Genomic DNA, 22,863 nt, shown 5'->3' with positions numbered 1-22,863 from the left:
CCCCATTCTTCACTGGGTACATTGTGGCGTCGTCATCGTCATCCGGTCTATATATCCTCCCCCGAACAACGCTGCCGGCAGCGCGCATTCCATCGTCGGGGCCAAACACAATGGCTGGCCCCCATAGTTTCTTTTCGCCCTGTCACGGGCGGCTCTTTGAGCTCCAATCTCCGCTCGCTGCGGATCGCCCGGCTTACGTAAGCTTTCCCGAGCGGGACGGTGCGGTGACTGGTTGCGGCGGCGGCGGCCTGGGGCTGGGAACGTGCTCTCCGGAACCCTCCTGGTCGTCGTCATCCCCCCCTTTAAAACTTAAAAAAAAAAAAAAACAGTTCAGACGTTCATAAGAAACTTCCCAGGCCTTTCGTAGTTTTCAAGCCGGCGCGGAGTAGAGAGAAAGGAAGGAAGGAGGGATAAGAGCCGAGGAGGAAAACGAGGGAGATTGAATTGGATTGGATTGAACTGAAAAGGATGGACCAAATTACCTAACCGTTTCCAATGAACGTCAATAAGCAGTCCTGCGTTAATTTTTTTGCTTCGTGTTCTCACCTGGCATTTCTCGTGCAGAGATAGACGCGAGAAGAATGATCATCAAGATTTCTGCACTGATAAAAAGGAACTTCTTTAATTTTCCTATGTAAAATTACATGCAAATGAAATGCAGCTCTTCCGACAGTCTAATATGCGACGGACGGCGGCAAAGAAAGGCAAATTATTAGCGAAACGTCTGTTTCATGAATACCATACAAGCATGCTGCGGTTGTTCTCAAACCCCTTCCGCTATGTGGGGGCACCGTATACGATATTGTTCGCCTTGTTCATCAAGGAAGACAGACAAATACCTGTTGTAGCGATTTATTCGTGAACTTTTTTTTTCGTCGAACAAACGCCGAAAGAACTGCAAAAGCTTCCATCTTCCAGTTAAGACGACCCCTCGAAGATTTTAAACATTTCATGTGTTATCGGCTTATACGATAACGCAGGACAACGAATTGTGCGCAATCTCCCCCAGGTGCATGGTCCTGGCAGCGCACTCGTGCTGCCGTATGATTGAAAAATAGAGCGCGACTTCGACAACGACACAAAGGAAGAACGACGGGATCTTCATTTGTGTCGTTGTCCAAGTGGCGCTCTATTTTTCAATCATAATGAACCAACTTTCCCAACAGCTGTGTTTAATGAAGTTCCGTCTGCCGTATTTCGGGGGTGAGTAGATTATTATATGAGGTCGCGGGTTCGATTCCCGGCCGCGGCGGCCGCTTTTGTGATGGAGGCGAAAAGCAAAAACGCCCGTGTGTACGAGATTTCGGCGCACGTTAAAGATCCCCAGGTGGTCAAAATTAATCCGGAGCCCTCCACTACGGCGCGCCTCATCGCCTGCGTTGCGTCGGCGCGTTTAAACCTTACAATCAATCAAAATCAATAGATTATTATATGGACTTGACAGCCTGTACGTATAGCTGCTGCTTCTCTCGTTGCGTCGTGCCGTTTCCCACACCATATGCGTTCTTCGTCAGTACCACTGTTCTATTGTAGTCAAATCTTCCCGAAGGGAGGAAGTACGGACACAACCGTTTTCTACTACCCTATTTACGACGAGGGGAGTAAAAGAGATAGCGCACGCATACGACCACGTAAAGCGGAATCATGTCTAATCTGAAGGCGCATCGGGCAAGTTGAGCAAGTGGTCGTGAAGACCACGAAAGGTGTTCCCGGGAGGGGGCTTTCCCTAGAGTTTCTTAGTAAGAAACTCTATGGGGGGCTTTCATTCGCGATCGTTTTAATGCCGAGATACCGAGTAGCTCCTCGCTAAATTTAGATGCGCGCGTTCCGCCGGCCATAGGCGGCAGTCGCATGGCTCCCCGGGGCGCTGCGCTAATCTTTACAACGCGTTCGTATTTATGCCCTTCGCCGCTTCACGCTTATGCGATAGTAAAGGCGCTCAATATCTTAACACCAGATAAGAAAGCGTTGCTGCGGTGGTGGGTCGTCATTCTAGGCCTGTTCCATTGGCGCAGGTAGCTTCGCGCGCGCGGAGACGTTAACGCTTAGACGTTAACCTGACGTTAGCGCTAGCGGAGACGTTAACCCGACCATCAGGCATGCAACCTGGTGGCAGTAAACAAATTTGTGCCAATTTCAACTGCCCGGGAAAGTTTTCTTTCTCAGAAAAAATGGGAAATGTTGGAATTAGTTCTCGCCATTTGTGGGGAGCGTGTTGACCCATATGCAGTAAAAAAAAAAAAATCACGCCATATCCACGGAATGAATGATAAGTGGGGCGAAGCTCGAGAGGGGGAGATCATCGGTAACCGCAACTCTCCCGTGAAAGTTCGCCCATTACATCATTAAGAAAGACGTAAGACTGTGTGCGTACATTGTACAAATCAGCTTTTATTTTCGGAGTCAATGCTCCCAGGCCCAGACCTGGTGAAAGACCCCGCGCCATCGAGGACTACCCCGCACCTGTACCACAATTTGTCACGTAGGATGGGACACAACGGTAAAGAAAGAACTTTTATTTAGGGCGAACTTGTGCCCGAACAAGACGAGAGAAACGAGCAAAGGTCCTTGCGTCTCGTTCGATCTCCGAGAACGACTGCCTGCGTTCGTGGCGTGATCTCTTGCGTGATCTCCCCCTCGCAGTGCACGTGCGCTCGCGCCTCCGTTGGCGAACACAGACAAGCTCGCGCTCCCGGTGCCGAGTTTGCGCTGCCGGTTGCAGCCGGTTCTTGCGCGTGCAACGCGGCCCACTTTGCGACATCTCCGAAAGCATGCGGCGGTCACGTACCACGAGACACAAGGGATGGACAGACCCATGACTTAAGGAGCTTCGCCCCTAAAACAGAACTCGACAGCAGCAGCGCCTCGCAGCACGGCAAGCGATTGTGAAAGCTTTCCAATGCCATCGAAATCGTAGTGGAGCACGGCGGATTCCGAATGGCATTCGAAGCCCCCCATTTGAGTCAAATGACATTTGGTTCAAACGACATTCATACCCCAGTGTAGCCAGAATATGAGATACAGGAGTTGAAAATAAAGTTTCAGGGTTTCTTTAAGTGCCTATAAATAGCGATTTAGCGCATCGATGGTCTCGAATTAAGTGCCATCGTCGTGTGGTACTGACCATGCACTTGTGGCCTGCTCTTTTTTTTTCTTTTTCAGGGATTGTAGGTGCACTGAATTCGACAGCAGGGAGAGGGGGTCGTCCCCGCGAGTATTTCCTGATGAAGGGGGGGGGGGGGGGGAGCAGCGAAATATATGAACTCTCCCACCACATAGCACCAGGAAAGAGCAGCGGCAGAACGCGTAGGAGACAGATCGAAGACATTCGAAAGCGGTTAAAGCAGAGGGCAAAGCGTCTCCGGCGGCAGGATTGCAGAGCCCTTCGACAATTTAAGGCGAAGCCAGGCGGCTCAGGCGTTCAGCTGGACGACCACGATTTCTCATTCACAACAACGTGCTTAGGTGCGTTCGGATTTGTTTTCTGGTGGCCGGTTTGAAGAAGCCCAGCAGTTCTGTGAGCGAATCATAAAAAAGCAGCAGTGGTCATCCCTCTATTTACTGTAATGTAGTTCCTCCTCCCGTCTCGCGGATAGGAATCGTAATCCTTCCCTTTCAATATCACCCGCTCTTCATTGAGATGCGGATTGGTAAGACGGGCTTACTGATTTTCCATGTGCGTGAATGACAAGGACACGGGATTCCGTCGAACGTACAGCTCCGCCGTAAAATGGCGCGCAAACTCAATTCGTTTTATTTGTTTATTTCGGTAATACTGCCGACCTTTGAAGCAAGGTCCTTGGCAGGAGTGAGCGATACAGTATACAGATGACGCAAGATAGATGAACATGTATCACTGGGGTACGGCCAGCGAACCATACAGCACCTCATACAAAATCAAGCCGGGGAGAAGCAAAATTTCACAACAGGACTGCACAACACAAGAGATAAGCAAGAATGAATGCGTCGTTGTCTTCAACGACAAGATAACACACTGACCACATAATTCGCTTTTGAAATAGCATTTTAGAAACCGGCGCAGGACAAGTAGTAGGCGTTGCGGCGCCGTGCGCGCACGACATGATAGTCCAGGAAAAGAACGAACGAGGGGGTGTAAATCAAGTTATTTTGTAACGCTGATAGAAAAGGTTCAAGGGACGCACATTCTACAATGTCTGCTCTTAGCCTATTCCACTCACGAATGGTTCTCGGTTTTTGTTCGGTGGCTGAAGTTCTTGTTTTTTTTTTTCGTTGTTTGTTTGTTTCGGCCTTGGGACAACGTTGAAACCACGTTTTCTTTTCCCCCTACTTTAATCTTTTTTTTTTTTTTTTCAGGACCTCCGGTGGGCACATAGAGGTCGTGTTTTTTCCACCGTAAATATGAGTTAACGAGCTTGTTAGCACACGGCGGAGAGCTCACTTCTGGCCCTGCGTCTTTCTTGACACTGAAAAGATTTGGTGCGAAGTCCAAACGCGTACTTCCGCAATAGCTCATTTCATTGCTTGAGGTCCCTGTCCCGTTGGGAGAGGGGGTAGGAGGTATCCGCAATTGGAATCTGAGTGGATCGTTGGAGTACCGTTTCAGACGACTCTGGCAACCGTGGTTCCTTATGCATGTGACGGCGCAGGAGGGGCTGCGGACTTTGCGCTTCGGTCCCGCCTGGTCTCTGCACGTCCTCGCCGTCAGTTATCACCGAATGTGTACCGCCCTGTGCGTGCCGTATTTGCACGATTCTAACGCGCACCTTTTTTTTTTTTATGAAACTATAGGCGGTCAAAAACATGCGGGCATTACAATCTGACTCAACTCTCAAAAACGTCGAAACCGACACCAACTCGAAACTGAAACGAAGCAGCTCAGTGAACGTTGGCCAGCCGCATTGCCATCGGTATCAGCCAACCGTGTGCTGATTTATGCTCAGTTGGACATTTTTAGCAAGGCCGTGTCTAGAGTGCCGTCCGACGGTATTATAAGCACTCCACTATATCGACGTCCACCGGCGTTTTCTAACAAAATTGCCGCGGCTTGTCACTACATCGCTCTAGATAATGCGAAGCTAGCCAACCTAACCGAAACATAGCATAAAATGACCTAACGCACACGAAGAAAGCATTTAAAACACCCAAACTAACCTAAGCCATGAAAATTATTGTTGGAGGTAAAGATGAAAAAACAAAAACAAATGAGGCACAAGGCGGTTTCGAACCACCGTCCTTGGGACCAAGAAGCTAAGACGGATCCTCTACACTACAACGACAGAGGCTTGGGCCGGTCATAGCTTAGTCTTAAATATTCGAATGTCGTCGGACTACACTGTAGCCATGCCTGCAGCGGTCAGCTAGAATGCCGTCGGACGGCACTCTGTTTTAGCAATTTCTAGGCGTCACTTCATGGCGTCTGTGCATGGTTAATGGCAATAATACATCTGCGTGGTTGAATCTGCGCCAAGTTGTTTTCGTTGTTTTCCGGGTGTGGATTTCTGCTGCGGGTTACAATCGAGGACGCGTTAGAATCGCGTAAATACGGAACCTCCCCCTTGTGGGCGTCTCCCAGTTATCGCCCAGGAACAAAGCTTATCTGTTTTGGGTGTCCAGGGTGTACTTTTAGCACATGGCCCCTCGACCTTGTGAAGGTCGCTGCTTTTGTCAATCCCTGGTGAGCGCGTGCTTGCGAAGTCGGCGTGGTGGGCGTCTTCCGATAACGCTGTTTCTGCCGGCCGTTCACCCGCGACGGCTTTCATTATCGGCAGGCGACGAGCGACTGTCACGCAACTTTGCCCCCTAAGTACAAAAGAGGTTGCGCCTTCGAGTACAAGGGCTACAAATATTTTAATTGTGTTGCTTTTGAGTGCAGCGTCGCTTTGCTCCTCACATTTTTCGCTGTGGTACTAGATAATCTGTGCGTTATGGATTGGGTTTGCAGACAGCCGCTATCTGGTCTAGCGGCTCGTACTAGAATCATGGTACTGCACCAAGATTTCTAGTTCGTGTGGCGATTGTGTGCCCGTACCTTTTACTTGATTTCCTCGTGGTCTATGTGCTCTTTTCTTTACTTTTTGGCGCGGGAAAAACCGTCCAACTGGACCCTGAATTTTTTGCGAGAATGGCAGCTCTATTTCTGCTGGTTCAACTGGTCCAAGCAAAGCGCTGCAGCAATCTTGGCGGAGAGAACTGTACCAACATGACGGAGAGAACTGTACCAACATGACGGAGAGAACTGTACCAACAAACATTGCGCACGCACTTGCTGGTTCTCTGGTTCTCGAACGTTTTCTTTACTCGCATGCTCGCGTAGTGAACTGCTAGATTTGGCCAGAAGTGAGGGCTTTGACGCTGTATACCTTTCTCAGGTGCGGCGAAAGAACGACTAAGCGTTCGTGCAGTGTACCGTAGTCTTCCAATTCTTCCTCTCAACCTTCAAAACAACTTCTCTCCTGCCGGCCCCTGAAACCTCACTTACCTTTTCCTGCTACCCGGTATCGGGGTGCGAAAGGCAAACAAACATTTGTCCCTTTCAGCTAAACGCCGCCTCAATGGCAGGCAAGTTCTCTGGCGGAAACAACGTGGCGTGCGAGGTGCTGATGTGGCGTCTCTCTAGCGGTTTCGGTCACCCGTATAATGCTGGCGGCAGCGTCATAACGTGGTCCTCCTCCTCTTCCTTCTCCTCCTCCTGATGCGTGTACACATTTATCCGCCACCGTGTATACATCGTGGCTGCGTAATGCGTCGGTTTGCCTTTTCCTTGTCCCGTTCCGTTGGCTACCTTCGCGTGCCGTCGACAGCGGCTCGAGTAACAGCCGCGTCGTTGGTTCGTCCTGGCCGTCGTCTTTCCGTTAACAGCCCGCTGGCGACTCTGCGTGGACTGGCGATGCCCTTGTATACGCCCTTGCCTCGAAAGTGGAGAGGTGCTGGCAGCTCTTCGTCTAAACGGTTTTCCGCCGGTGAAATTAACGTTTCTGTTCGGGTGCGTGCGCGCGCGCTAATAGTGAACGCGAGGCTCCAACACACTCGTACTATGACCAACTGGAATGCGCTAAACCTAACTGTATTCCGATTCAGCGCAGAGTTTAAACTACACTTCGAAACGCCGCTATCGTGTCAGCAGAGGCAGGAATGGTTATTTTCGGCGGGTGGAATAATTGAGTTACCTAAACATTGTGTGTATGCTTGGTTATAGTACAGCTGGCCGTTTACGTTGCAAAACCACTCGCTTTCGGCTACGGTTAAATCTTGGAATAGGGAGCAATTGGCTGGTCGGTGCATGTTCAAACGAGAGGAAACGGCGCGTAAAACGCGACACGAAAAAGACAGCGCCGTGATTGCGTTGCCTAAGTCTCGCCTCGTTTTAGGGCTGTTTCCTCGCGTTTTAGACTAAACCTTGTTAGCAGAGAGCTAGCCCGGCTATCTCTAAACTGTGAAGCATTTCAGGAAGGACCCCGAATACTGCGAACGTATTATTCAGCACGCTGGACAGTTAGCACCTCTCCGAAGGAAAAGTGGAGCTCCCGTTGGAGGAAAATTCGCCTTGATCCCGCTCGCTTCGTAACTTGTATTACGTGTCGAAAGTCCTTGTGGTCTACTCGAGGGAGTCGACAAACGGGCGTGTGGTATCTTCGCTGATGTTCCTTCGAGTAACGTTCCTTCATTTCTTTTAAAGAACCTTTCCGTGACATGGGATCTAAATGAAGTGGTAGAGGAACATCCATGATCGGAAAGGATGGGCTCAGTGTCTTAGCGTTTGCGCTGCCGAGCACGGTGTCGGAGGCTGGATTCCCAGCATTGTCTGTTTTTAAGGCAAAAGCCACGTAAAACGCGAAAAGTTACCGTCGGCGTCAGCGCGAATGGTTCCACAATGACCGCCGCTGTAAAGAGAATACACACTTTGGTTTGGGTGGTATTTAGCCCCGGGTTTCAAGGAGCAGGGGGAAAGTGCGCTAACTACAGCTCCTACCGGCACTCTGGCAAAATGGAACAAAAATTAGCCGCGTACCATCCCGTGAAAGGTGCACGTGAGTAGGACAGGTGCACGTCGAGGAGAGCTCTGATTGGCGGGGGGCTTCAGCGTGAATGGCAGCCAGTCTGGGTGATTCCCGTCAAAAGACGACGAAACAAAAGCGAAGAAAGAGACGCAACCACTGTGCAGCAGTGAAGTCTTTGATAATGCCTATCTTTCGCCTTCAAATCACGTGAGCATACTCAAGTGGCCGAGGCATTCTTTTAGAACTGCTTCCCGGTGTACAAGCCTTTGCCAGGAGCTCAAGATAGCTCACCGGCTGATAAGCGTCGGCGCCCACCAAAGTTCATTTTTAGTTCCCTTCGCATGCCATCGCCGTTGCACTACAACGTCGGTTTGCCGTCGTCGTTGCGTGCGGTTGGAAAGAGGCCCGGCCGAGGGGCTGCCGGTAATCTGTGCACTCTCCGTATCAGCGCCAGGCCACGTTCGCGCGTCTGGCGGGAACGCTAGCACCCGGATGTCATCTGTTCGCGCACGCGGCTCTTGAAACTCGAGTGGCCTTTCCTCTTCGGACTTCACGTGCTGAGGCGGCACTCGTCACGTCGCTCGTGTCTCCCGCGACTGATAGGTGTCGCCTCGTCCTGCAACGCCCCCAAGAACGAGAACGTGTCGAGAAAAGAACAATTGCTTGGGTGGTGGCGAAGCGATCGGGCGTGACGACCATTGTTTAAAAGTGCGCCTCTCGCCTTCTAATCTGGAACTTGTGCCTACTTAGTGTGCGATTGACCGTCTTTCATGGCTTCTTCCGATTACTTGCTTCTTACACCTTATCAGCTCCCAGTAGCGGAAAATACTCATTGAAGGTGGGCAGATTGTTCGCGCTCGGTGTTCTAGCGCCCACCGCGTTTATCAGATGAATGGAGCTCAGTCGAAGCTTCAAGTGGATCTCTTAAAGACGAATTCAGTAACCTTGGTTTCTTTTCTTTTTTGTTTGCGTTCTGTGAAGTCAAATACGACCGTAGCTTTGAAGTCAGACTGAAGTGTTTTATGTCACAAATTCTGTGAAAGCACCCTTCTGTCTCAAGTTCATAAAATAGTGCGGTTGCACTTGAACGTCAAATTTTTGCTTGGAGTTCTTTATGGCGCAGAAACTTTTGTCATGTCCTATAAACTTTTATAGGACATACAAAATTTTATAATAATGAATGGCAGCCTACCATTGTGCCTGAAGAAGAAAGTGTATGACAGCTGCATCTGACCGGTACTCACCTACTTGGCAGAAACTTGGAGGCTCACTATAAGGGTTCAACTTACATTGAGGACGACTCGGCGAGCAATGGAACGGATAGGTAACATTAAGGGACAAGAAGAGAGCGGAGTGGGTTAGGGAACAAACGTGTGTGAAGGACATATTAGTAGAAATTAAGAAGAAATGGGCGTGGGCAGGGCATGTAATACGAAGGCAAGATAACCTTTGGTCATTAAGGGCAACAGAGTGGATCCCTAGAGAAGGCAGGCGTGGCAGGGGGCGGCAGAAAGTTAGGTGGGCAGATGAGATCAAGAAGTTTGCGGGGATAAATTGGTCGCAGTTAGCATAGCAATGGGATGATTGGAGATCTACAAGAGACCTTTTCCCTGAAGAGGGCGTAGATAGGATGATTGACACCCTAGGAATTTTGACACCCTTCAAAGGTAGCGCAACCTTTAACGTCCTTGATCGGCTGTGACAGCACTCCTGTCCCGATGGTCTCCGACGGCCCTAGATGCCGCGTTTTAACATTGGGAACGGTTTACAACACTTCCGGCCGTTACTGCGTTCCATATAGTTTATTTATTTATTTATTTATTTATTTACACGCACCGGTTTTAAGATTCACGAACAAGTATAGCTTACAGTGCATGTCAAGCAAACATACGAAAAGGAGGAATTGCGCGAGAACACATTATAGTTCACAAGTTCAGTGCACAAAGGGCCAATAGCTACGAGGAGAAGCCAGCATTGCTTTTACGCGAAAGATCAAGCCAACACAAGAGGAAATCAGTAATCATTCAAGGTTATTGGAGTGGTTTTGATTACTAATAACTGATCGGAAAGCATCATTGCTTACGATAGTCGCAGTTGCTGCCAGAAGGCCGTTCCAGTCGCGTGATTTTCGTGGAATGAACGAACATGCGTACGAACGCGTGTGACTCATAGGGATGACAACTTTGTGGATATGATCACAACCTGATGATGCGTAGTTTGGCGGAGAAATGGGGTTGCTGCTTAATTTGGGATTATAAAATATTTTGTGGAATAAGCAAAGTCGTTTTATTTTGCGACGGGTAACTTAATCGGGTTGATCGAGGCTAGCTTTCATAGATGATATACTGGTGGTGCGATGTAAGGTGTCGAGAATAAAATGAGCAGAGTTATTCTGAACCATTTCAAGTCTATTAAGTATGCTTGGTCTGGGTCCCATATCGGCGCTCCGTATTCAAGTTTGGTTCTAACTAGTGTTTTATAAAGAAGTAACTTCAGGGAGGAGGGGGCCAGAGCAAAGTTTCGCCTAATGTATCCTAAGGTCCGGTTAGCGCTATTTAATGTGATCGATGTGGACATTCCAAGTTAAATTGTCTGATATGTGGACCCCAAGATATCCATAATTGTTTACTACTCCCAATTGTAGTCCTTTAATGAAGTAAGGAGGTATGGTGCTCGGTGTACGTGTTATCCTCATTGCCTTACATTTCGCGATATTTAAATTCATCAGCCAATTTTTGCACCAAGTGGAAATGTTATCTAGGTCTGATTGCAGTGCATGCATGTCATTGTTATCGGTAATTTCTCGAAATAGCAGTAACCCGCCGCGGTGGCTCAGTGGCTAAGGCGTTGCGCTGCTGAGCACGAGGTCGCGGGTTCGATTCCCGGCCGCGGCGGCCGCTTTTCTGGAGGCGAAAAGCAAAAACGCCCGTGTGTACGAGATTTCGGCGCACGATAAAGATCCCCACGTGGTCAAAATTAATCCGGAGCCCTCCACTACGGCGCCCCTCATCGCCTGCGTTGCGTCGGCGCGTTAATCCCTACAATCGATCAATCAATCAATCAATCAATCAATCGAACAATCGAATTAGTATTAGTTGAAACGGTGCAGCCTCTGTTACAGAGACTTACCCTTACCCCTGTTTCCTGTCTCGTTCCTCTGCTCCCCGCAGTCCCTGGTGACCATGGACGGCAACAAGCTTGTCCAGAAGCAGTTTGGTGACAAGGAGGTCACCATCACCCGCGAGATCAAGGACGGCCACCTCGAAGTGGTGAGTGAGTGAGCGTGCGGGCTCGCTCCGCTCATGCGGGTCTACTTTGTAGGCGTCGCGGCACTTGCATTGATAGCGACCGCTGCCAAAAAAATCAGCAATCGTCAAGTTAACTGTCGTCAAATTAAATCATTACTACCGCCTAAAACTAGCTGCTGCGAAACTTTATTCACCGGAGTGTCGAAAACCTACACATTATCGCCCGTTATTTTCAAACACCGAGTGGATGTTACACACTGCTCATGGTACGAGTCGTCCCCCGATTGGCGCTGACAGGCAAGGGGGACTTTATGTCAGGTTTCCGCCCGTAGCAGCGCGGAGAGAGGCCGAGCCCCGAATTCAACAAAAAAACATTTGTACACACTGCTGGGCAAGATCGGACCTCGTTATAACGGAGTATTGGGACAGTAATTCACTGTTTCAACGAATATCGGATGTAACGAACTAGAGATAAAAATCTATTCAAACCGATTTTTAGCTTTATACATCTCATCTTACAATCAACTATCAAACAAGGTAACATTTATCTTTCTCCTTGCGGCACTTCGAGCTTCACGAAGCAGAGCATGAAACGGCGAATTACCATAATAAGGGCCATTTGACAAAAAAAAAAAAGGCCAGCGTTCCTATTTTATCGAGAAAGGATAAGGTCTTTGTATGGCGGCTATTCACAGCACTCAGCAGGATGAAGTTTTGCAGTGTCCACGAACGGAGGGGCCTTTACTACTTGTTCTGTTTCGGACGCTGGGAGTTTTTCTAGGTAGCTTCTCGGGCTGCTGGTCAAATATTTCTTCGTTGTATCCGATAGTGCCCGCAGAACAGAATAATAGAATAACTGTCATTGAAATAAAACGTGACCAACGAAAGTTCGTGTTTAGTTCGATATAGCCGATAATTAGCTTTATCAGTCTTCGTTATAACGACGTCCAACTGTACTGTCACAAACATCTTTTGGCAATATGGCGAGTTCTAAGTCACGCTTGGGGTACCTAGTAAACGACGTTCCGCTGTTTTATATGGCGTATTTCAAACGTCAGCTGCCGCTGTCAATCGAAATGCGCTGGTATTTATATATAGGTTTTAGATTAATTGTGGGTTCCTTTTTGTTATCGCTCCGCTTACTCATTACCTCGTCGCTTTCTCGCCCCCAGACCTGCGCCCTGGAAGGCGTGACCGCTGTGCGCAAGTACCTGAAGGAGTGAGTTCGGATCTCACGCGCTCACCGCCGCCGCATCGGGGGCCCGCCCGGACGCCGAGGGCCGAGCCCTCCGCCGTTCGGGGACGGACCGTCGTTGCCCGGCGTCGGCCGCCTGCCGCGCCCTGGGCGCGGAGGGACCACAACGAAGTCAGTGTGCGCCCGTGACAATGAGCCCGAGTTGGCCGCGCCCGAATCAAGTTTCTGCCCAAAGACTTTTTTGTCACTATTACGCTTCCCACGTCGTGTTTCTTCCTCCTCTTCTGTACCTGTGTATAGGTGGTTCCATGTATCGGATTGAAAAATGACCCTTTCGAATTCCTTGTTGGCAATTTAGTGTGGAAACAGTACCCAATTGATTATCTACTTTAATATCTTACTGTTCTTGGCATTCCAATGTATTGGCGTGGAATTGGTCGCCGACAAAATAGTCTGTAGTGTTCCCGCCGTGGCTTTGTACCCGACGAGACGTTTTTTTACGGTGGTATTTTCAAAAGAACAAATAAACTTTTCTTCCTTTTTTGTACGAGTCCATCTCTCCGCGCTCGCAGGACGTGAGCGGAATTCAGCTTGTGGCGGCCGTGGTACGTATGCTGTTCACCCGTTCATTTATGTCGAAGGTCGGTAAACAGTGCTTGCCGATTTAAAAGATAAGCTTGAAGGAAAGTTGGAGTAGACTGGCATTGCGGTCACTGTCCGTCTGTGTGTCCCGCGCACACTTGCAACGTAGACAAAGCTGCACCACGACTGGGCAGTCTGGATTATCATTGAAGAGCTCTGGAAACGGCTCTTTCAAAATAACTGGTATTTTGCGACCGTAAAAAAAACATCACCATCCCTTCTTAAAGGAGCCATGAAGAGAAAATGCAAGTTGGTTTTATTCGAGAGATTTCGTGTTTTATAGTGCCCCCAGCGCTTGTCCGGATAGAAACGGTGCTTTATTCACTGAGAAATTAAACAATTTAGGTTAAAATTTTGATTTTCCCGCTCAATCGTGCGTTTTCGTGGTCCCAAATGACATCACAGGAACCGACGTCTCTGCAGCCTAGCGTACCTTCATTCACGCATCCGCCGTACAGGGTAGAGACACGTATACGCGGCGCCGCCATTTTCGGTTGCTCGCTCACCGCCGAAGCAAGTCATTGTGTCAAAACCGCGCTAAAATTATCGCCGCAACGTGGTTTACTGAAGAAGTTTGAATCATATTGTCTGTTTCGCGTTGCTAGGTCTCGTGGGAAACGAAAAGAATAACGCGTTGAGCCCGTTGGCCCAATTGCGGCGGCACGGGACCGTTCAAAGGTTGTCTCCACCCTGTACAGCGGTGTTGGTTTGTTCCCGCGTTTACGTTCCGTAACCTAGATGGCGCCACCATACCGTGGCAAGCGTTTGGTTTGTTTTTGCCCGCATTTAAACCTGGCTTGTTTTTGTTCTGGGAGAAAATATTCGTTCCCTGAAACAGTGCTCGCTCGACAAATGGGGTCACGTAAGACACCGTTGCTTGCGTCAATCGGCCAGTGTCGTCTGAGACAACCCCAAGCCCCGTAGTGCTGTGCAGCTAAACCAAGCATGCTGTGCGCAGTACGAACAGCAGAACGCATCAGTACTTCTATGTTTATACATGTGCTTTCGTAACTTCCACTGTTTGTCCCATCATTCTTATTGCTTTGTAAAGAATGTGCCCTAAATTTATGCGCAAATCGCTCGTTCGTCTAGTTTGTAAGTTCTACCTAATTTGCGTCTGCTTCTGCCAGCCTCCGCCAATCGCAGAGCTTAGCTCATGTGACATCATAGGTTCTGTTGCGGGAAATGAGCTGGTGGGTCGCATGACCATTCCCGTTTTTCCTAATTATGTAGCTTATTTGAGCGAAGTTTACGTTAAAAGTGGTGTCAGTATGATTCTAACGAGACAATCTTTTGAATGAACCAAACTTGTGTTTTCTCTTCATGGCTCCTTTAAAGAAACTTAAGAAAAGCACGAAAGGTTTCTCGCAACAACACTGCGTCAGAAGAAAGTAAACTTCCGCTAAAACTGCGTCCAATCGATCGTGAACCCTCCGTAAACCCAAATTGCAAACGAAGAACGCATGCGACGATGTTTAAAGCGAAAATACAACTTCGTTTAACTTTAAAGAGTTAGGCTTTAGTACCTCACTCAGCTTCATTCCGTCCACGAAAGAAGTTTCTTAACCGATGAAAACGCAAGAAATACTTAAGAACTTTCAAATTTCGCGCCACAGTGACGTGTTATCAGCGCGAGTGGCGTCATATGGGCCAGCACTGAAACCATAATTTTTAGTGGGTTAGGTGCACCTTAGCATTCAAGCGACTCGATCAAACGGTACCAGCGGCCCAAACCAGTCATGTGTCCTGGCGATTGATTAGTTCGACCGCCGTCAATCGCCCAAACAAGATTCTATGACGTCAAAGAAAAGTTGCCGAAAACTGGATAGCGAGTCGCCACAACTCCACGTTTTCTTTAATATCTCCGTTATTTTTTGGAAGTTTGCGATGAAATCGGTATCATTTTTTTGTCGGGACAAAGCAGCCTTTCTAATGAACCAAACTTGTAATTTGTCTTCATGGCTCCTTTAAGGCACATTCCCACTGGCGATGCGCCTCGTCGCGCGACGAAAAGCGACGAACCGGCCGTCGCTTTTCGGCGTTTTGCGACGTCGGGGCAGATCGCTCTCGGTCCGAATTCCCTCGTCGCGCGACGGCCCCGCAAAACCGGTAAGCCAATCATGGCCGCGGAGTAGGCTGACGTAGCCGGAAACGAAACGTTTCTTTACATCCGGTATGCAAACGCTGCGGGCGGGCGGGCGAGGACGAGCCGCCGCCGCCACCGCCTCGCTGTACCCGCCGGGTCGGGAGGGCAAGCAACTTCCCGTGTGCATCGGTTCTTTGGTCAGTGGCTTCAGCGTACGCGTGCACTAATCAACGAATAGCGTGGAACTCATCAGTGTGGAGAAGCGTGTATGGATTGTAAAAGCAAGTAATCATCGTATAGAGCTAGGGGGACAGGGAGACGGTAGGTTGACTTGCAGCCTCTTCGTTCTATCGGCGACTGGTAAACACGCGTAGAGTTCGGTGGCGTCAGAACTTTGCACCTGTGAAAAGAAGCGACATTTGTGGGCCGTGATGCGGGTGTTGTGGCGTGAAAGCAAGCGTGTACATTTCTTCGTGCAATAGTATGTTGAAAAGAGCCTTTTGAGTTTGTTATTTTCTGCTCCTCCCGCAACCCGAAAATGTTTTCGGCATTGCTCCAGGTTAGTAGGATGTGTTTTAGTTTGATTTCTACCTGCTTTTGTCGCGTAACATCATTTTCTTTGACGGCGAATGGTTGACGCACCAACGAGGTCGTACAAGTCGGGAAGCAGCTGCGCTGAACGCAGTAGCATCATCGCTCATCGCAAGTGCGAACACCACCTCAAGGCCTCATCGCGCGACGGGCGCCGTCGCGCGACGAGGCAAATCGCCAGTGGGAATGTGCCTTTAAAGCACCAAGTAAACGCATCCATATAAGAACGGTCTAAATGTATACCGACAAGTGGTTTCTGAGATAAAGGTATACTGTTGCACTCCTCCTTTATGATGGATGCGTGTATTGTCTTCTCTAGAGCCGTTACTTTTTCCCGATCTCCAAATAACCGTTCTGACAGTGCGAGCCTGGTTTCACGCACGCGCCGTCTGTCCATAGATGTTGTCAGCTTTCCGGTCGACCAACCGGTCTATGGGGAAATGCATTTTTGACTGAACGCCATCCGTCCCACTACGAAGGCTTTCGCTGCAATATCGGCCAGTTGTGGCTTTTGTGGGGAGAAGAATAGGCCGAAGAAATACCTTTGAAGGCCCTCATTTGACAAGAGTTCTCTTGGGTCTAGATTACTGGTGCCCAGTGCACTTGATCTTCCACTCTGGTGCACTCTAGTACGTGCCGCTGAACACCAGCGTTTTTGTCCGTATAGTTTTGGCGCAGCAGCCTGAAATGTTTTGAAACCTCGCCATACTTTCTGTGCATAAAAAGACCAGCAGGTGCCTTATTTTGGGGAGTGAAATCAGCACAGCTGGGACAAAAGAGGTCTGAATTATATTGGATGTGACAAAAAGATGTTTGGAGTAAACGCGTGTTAATATGCCTCTTTCCGTCGTGCCTACAACTCTGTATGTTTGGTCATGTTGTACCAACTTTTCCGAGCTTCCAAAGTTACAAGGTACACTGCAGTGCTACAAGTACTGATCACAAAGTGTCAAAAAATTTGGCTTCTGGCACAAGCACAACTTTGCCACCCTTGTTAGTGATGGCCTGGAAAGAATCACGCCGAAGCAGGAAGCGCCGACCAATCCAGGAGATACACTGTACTTGCAACTTCACACCCCGTTGTAAAAATTGTGCTGGTAACTAATAAATAGCGAGAGCACAGCGCTGTACCACACGCTGGTAAGGGCAGCAAATGTAGCGCCAATATAGTCTCCCACATAAACTGTGCCCACAGCTCCTGTCAACACCAAATTGATAAAAGCGTTGTTGCACATAATTTGTTTACAAACGTCATGTAAGTAGTGCGCATGTTGCTTCTGGTCATAGCAGCAGCTGTCCAACAGCCTACCACTGCAAGTGATGAAGAACCGGCCAACCATGTGACGTTTGTTGTCCAAAAAGAAAGAAGCATATATACAGTCCTTCGTTTTCTGACAAGCAGACTGGATGCTCATCACGCTGAAGTTCCCCCGCAGTCAGAGCTGTGTGTGCGCATCCGTTTACGCGTATACGTGCTGCCACGTGCACCTGCAGCTGGCAGCACGTGGCAGCAAGGTTCCATTCTGCCAAGGTGCCGGTTTAGCGCCGTAGTGAGAAGATTTGGCTGCTGCTCTGACGAAATGAGTTCAAGTACACCAGTCCATACAGCGGTGGCCCCGCCGACGCCACGTATATGTACGGTCAGTTTTCGCGTTTGATGTTACACCTTCGTCTTTTAAACTGGCGAAAATTGCCCTAAGTGACGCAAGGCGAGCTGGGGGATTTCTTTTTAGATCCTCCTGAAGCACTGAATGACACACGACCACGTATTGCGAAATTTGTTTATTTACGTGTTCCGTCGTCGCTTCTCACTGCGGCAGTAGTAGTCATCGTCATATCCATCTTCCGCATTATTGACTGGCTGACCCGGACTGCTTTGTCCGCAGGCTTTCCCATTCCTCCTAAAGTGAAATGCGTCGGCACGCGGTAGAACCGGCTTCGCGAGCTGGGCGTCTGCGAGGTGTCTTGTGCTCATCCTTGTGGCGCAGACGTACGTGACTGTTTCCCTGGTATTTTTCCTAGCACCACGAGCAAGCCAGGTTGATGCCGCACGCTCATCGCAAAACGCGTGCACACGTGCGCGGTAAACGGCGGGAGTAACTATGAAATGATGTTTTCTGATGACGCCGCACACATTACGGCCAGCAACGTATGGCGGCTGGTCGTAATTATTATTCATTTTATAATGGGCACAATAGCAGTATTGTCGTAAAAAAGAACTGCAGCTAACTTATAAATCCTAATTGTTGTATGCTAGTGACAAGTTGTAAGAAAATCGGAAATGTAATAGTTATATCCCTTCGCTCACCAGCTGTACAAGTTGTACTTGCCCCATGAACCTTCAAATGCTGATTAGTCTCATGGCCAACACATGAGCCATACATGCCCAACTGTTCCCAAAAGGACTAAGCAAACACACAACCTACAAGAAAACACATCCGACATTGGGAAGAAACATTTAAAATTGGCTCACTTTATTGGACCAACAACCAGTACATTTTGCTTTTATAGCCAACAAAAGACAATCGCCAGCACTGCATTATGGCTGAAGAACTTTTCTGCAGTTGGCTTTGGCAACAAGCAGAATGTACCATTATGAACTGGAAACACACATGACAAGCCACAGCTTTTACCAGCCCATTGGTTGCACTGGGTGTCAAGAGATAAAAAGGAAGAACCAGCAAAAATGCTTTAATGTATGCACAATGATCAAACATTAATTCAGAGTGCAGAAAAACATCCCTTCCAGCATGTTCGGCTGATCAACCTATTTGTGACAGCCTTATCGAAGTGAAGGCAAGAACATGTCCGTGGCATGATTTCGATGTGGGCTTTAAGCTGTCTGCAGTCATAATTACTATTGTGCGCCAAACACCCTAGTACACTGAGTGCAGTGAACTTCAGCAATGAAAGTAGTCATAAGAAATTTTTATCATATGGTGACCGTTGCGAATCCTAGTAAACCGTTACAAGCACCTGGCATGCTGGCAAGAGAGAGGTAGAGATAGTAAAAGATTTTTGAAAGGAGAAGAGGCCAGCCTGAGAAACTGAACTTGGGCCTGCTACTTAAATCCCACTGGGGCAAGGAAGGTACTGAATACTGAGGGTATGAGAAATGACAGTGAAATCAACCAATGAACAAACTGAACTTGGGCCTGCTACTTAAATCCCACTGGGGCAAGCAAGGTACTGAATACTGAGGGTATGAGAAATGACAGTGAAATCAACCAATGAACTTTGTACACTTAAAGCATGTATGGGGCACAGAAACAGACTAATCACTGCATAATTCGCATAACTTCTTTACCGACCATAAAAAAAAGTTCCGCAGTTTGTGAAATTTCACCACATAGACCCAAGAGTCCTGACAGGACAAGCAGCGATTTGACAGCTCGATCTTGCTTCTTCGTGTCAGCCCACGTGCCAAAAATCTTTCGTTCAGACAGAGGGTAAGCATTCAAGCGTAGTAAGGCTGCTTCAAGGTCTTTTCACCCACTAGTATACTTTGGTCAAAAACTATGCAAATGATCAATTGTCTCTGTACAGCCTTACACAGAAGGCAGTCTGGGCTGTCCTCACGTCAAATTGTGTGCAGATACTTTCAGGTCAATGCTACTTTAAGCCGCAGCCTGTGTAACAAGGTTTCATTGACTTCTGTGAAGTTGAGGGGCATGAGCGAGCCAGAACCTTTGCTCGGGATCAGTCCTGGGGAGCTGTTCCTGTCAATTCTGTGGGTCAGACCAATGCAAAGCAGCAGCTTGTGCACGGGCTCTGTAGAGTATTGCGCTGCTATCTTGTCTTATGATGTGTGTAGCCAAAACAGTGTATATCCTTTAGCCGGCACAAGGCAGCATTTCCTTCACAGAAAATTAGTTCTATAATTGTAATTACACTAGCTAGTTTCTAATAATATTTTTCAAACAAAGAACGACTACAAAGTGTAACAAAAGGAAGGGACAGCAACGACTTCCAGCTAGTGCCTTGTTTGAAACGTATGGCCCATATAAATACCATGCGCTTTATAACATCAACATAGCAAAAACAGCACGACGCCATGCTGCAACTTTTCTGCTACGACCCCCATGAGCACTGCCAGCTTTCATGTCCGCAACCTCGTTAAACTCGGTTTTCCCCTGAGAACATGATTTTAGTGCTAAAGATGACAGACACACTTTACTGGTGCTTGCATCTATCAATCAAACACCAGCAAACGTCAGTTAATTTGAAATGATACGGGGTAAACTTGGAAGCTGGCACAACTCGGTGGGATGGGAGTGGCAACAAAAATCTGTGCACAATACAGCCCTGTTGTGGCATTTTTCAGCACGTCGGCAGTTGTCACACCGCCCTTGTTAACCTATATTCGAATCTCCTGATACTATGGAGAGACTTGTTGCATTGGTGGCACACTGGAATTACCACTGTGTTGAACCATGGAGCCTGCCAGTTGCCATTCAAGTATGCGAGTCTGCCGATGGAATTTTTTTCTGGCAACTGTTGCACTGCCCTGCAGTGCTTCATGAATTATTTCCTGCTGGCACAGCCATTCCATTCCACGCGGACAAACAAAATGCGCACAGGCCGCATGCAACAGGCATGTGTTTGTGTTGTTGTGTGGGAAGCAGGTTTGTCAACGGGTACCAGTTGGCTGCGCAGTAGCACCCAGTGTATGCTTAGATGCAGATATACCTAGCAGGTCCACCTTGGTTCATTCCACGGAGGCAAAAGCAACGTTCTCATGTTTCTCTGATGGTGCTTTTCAATGGCCTCAACTATGCATTGCATTAAACAACGAGACAGAGAAATATTTTATGGATTTGCGAGCAGAAGGATGTTAGGGCTTCCACCCCGTGAGAGCCGTTCTTAGTCCAAATGCACTGAAACCCACAAGCGCCGTCAAAGTCGCCCACCCCGCACTTTCACTACCGCTTTCACCATCGCTACAGTTACATCTGAATTTTTTAAATTATTAGTAACGATTAATTATTAACAGTGACTCTACATGGCTAGTCAGTGAGTGGAAGTGGTTTGGTTCGTTGGGTAAAAATTAGAACAGACTGCTTTCACCATTGTTGTGAAGTGGGCGTGACAGTGACCCTGGCTCGTCAGTGAGCAGAAGTGCTTTTGCCGGTTGGGTAAAAATCAAGCATGACTGCGTTGAGGGGCAGACGAAGAGTGTGGAGCACGTCAGACATACTTTTAGCCTGTGCGATCAGTGTACGTGCTTTGTGCCATTGAGAAATTTAGCAGGTATATCCCGTGTATTGTTTTTTACAAGTTTGTCGGACATAACTTTATACACAGCGTTAAATCATTCATTCCTTTTAAAAGCAACACGAAGCCAGCAGGTGAGAAAGAAAAAGGTATGCTAGTAATACTAAAGGAAATTCAGGCTATTAGCAATGGTTCAGAACGACATGCAAACAATCTTTGCTAGCATGCACAGTAGTTGACGAAATACTGCGGGGTAACAGTAGCACATGCACGCGTGATTGCAAAGAGGGTTATGGCATGTACAGGTAAGTGTGTAAGGTTGCTTTAGTGCTAATATGCTGCGTGCACACGTAAATAAAAATACCCTGCAAAAAAGATGAACAAGGCAACTGAGGTTAGAGCAAATAGAAACAACAACTACGCAGAGTCACCTAGATGGTATGCTTAGAATGTAGATATAACAGTTCAACACAGCACGTAGCATCTGTTATTGCTGAAGCCACTGACGCATCACCTAGCCTGTCATAAATGGGCACGAGCACGTACGTTTGGCGACATCGTAAATTTTGGAGCACACGAACACAACACACACGGAAAATGCCACAGTAACTCACGACAGATATCCGGCGCATTTTTTGGCCACGCTTATAACGACAGGGATCACGGCAAGTTGAAGCGAACGAACGAAAACTCGCTGTCACTGCGACGCACCATGGCTAACTTATGGGGCTCTAGATTATTCACGTGAATCTGGACACTTGCAAGTCGAGTACGGAGCAGTATCAAAGTATTTGCCTCGCGTTGTGATACCGACACAACACCGTGTATAACGATGACTGTGATGACAGCATCGATGACTGCGGCGCCAGCAGCTTCACACAAACAAACCTCTGGAAAACTATGACGCACCACACACATCGGTCACGTTTTGAAGGCAACACAGTGCTTCGTACTTTACTGCACATTTTGGGGCAACATTTGGTTCTGCTACGTACGTATTTGATATGAAAACATTGCGCTCTGCGCAAGCGCTGACCAGCACTTCGCGTTGCTGGCACGAATAGTCATCGGACTTTCAAGACTGTCAATTACTGCAGAAGATACAAGCGCGCGGTGACACAGGCTTGGAGCTGAACACCTCATATGAAACGAAAACACAGCGCAGCACCGCACCACTCGTGAGCGACTCCACACAACGCCGACGCTCGTAACATTCTTGCTTGCCTCGGCACCGCGCGAAGCCGGAATATTTGAAATAGGCCAACGGAACGAACTCGGAACAGACAAACCCGTACTAGAGTGAACTCTACCCGTACGTATGCCAATACGGGGCCAAAATTCGCTCTTCGATGGAATTCGGCCTCTTCTCCACGCCGCTCGTCCGTAGGTCATCCGTAAAACCCGTGGTAAATCTATAAAAAGTGCTTTGTTTACACAACTTCTTCTACGCAACTGTCAAAAACAATAACAAACTCGAGTTTCGCAGAGAAAAATATAATGCAAACATCTACAAAGCATGTCTATGACGTCACGGTGACTAGGTGACGTCATATTAAAAGAGAATAAACTCAGGCTAAAAATAAATCTTGATATTGTAATATTAGTGTGTCACTGCCAAAAATATATGCAGTACTATTGAAGAAATTGCAATTACGCAATTTTTTTGTTGAAGTACGTTACTTCCGTGGAGCGCAGCAGCCAGTTCGGGGGGAATCTGCTCGGAAGCCCCGGGTTGCAGCAGACGCAGCCTTTATTTTATTGGGTGAAGACTTTTATGGGGTGAAGTAATTACGGAAATTCTATTTAGTTTCACCGTGCCTTTAATTTTACTCATCATCTGTTTTTTACGATATGAGGAAGAGGAAAATTTTTAATAATGCGCAAGAAACACAATGTTCGCTGCCACTA

The 22,863-nt window shown here is 48.1% G+C and overlaps 1 protein-coding gene across 1 annotated transcript in view; it reads left to right on the top strand.

Annotated features, from left to right (window-relative positions):
* The window catches only part of LOC144165308 (sodium/calcium exchanger regulatory protein 1-like), a 38,574-nt gene extending 25,609 nt beyond the window's left edge, over positions 1–12,965 (top strand). The window contains exons 3-4 of the mRNA XM_077695428.1: positions 11,150–11,248; positions 12,400–12,965. Of these exons, the coding sequence (XP_077551554.1) occupies positions 11,150–11,248; positions 12,400–12,450 (150 nt within the window). The 3' untranslated portion in view covers positions 12,451–12,965. The remainder of the gene's footprint in view (positions 1–11,149; positions 11,249–12,399) is intronic.
* The last annotated feature ends 9,898 nt before the right edge of the window (positions 12,966–22,863 follow it).

The sequence above is a fragment of the Haemaphysalis longicornis genome, unplaced genomic scaffold (assembly GCF_048455015.1).
Source record: "Haemaphysalis longicornis isolate Haplotype H1 unplaced genomic scaffold, Haemaphysalis longicornis Haplotype H1 scaffold_14, whole genome shotgun sequence".
Classification (NCBI taxonomy): domain Eukaryota; kingdom Metazoa; phylum Arthropoda; class Arachnida; order Ixodida; family Ixodidae; genus Haemaphysalis; species Haemaphysalis longicornis.
Note: the sequence above shows the minus strand (reverse complement) of the source record. Positions and strands in the feature narration are given on the sequence as shown.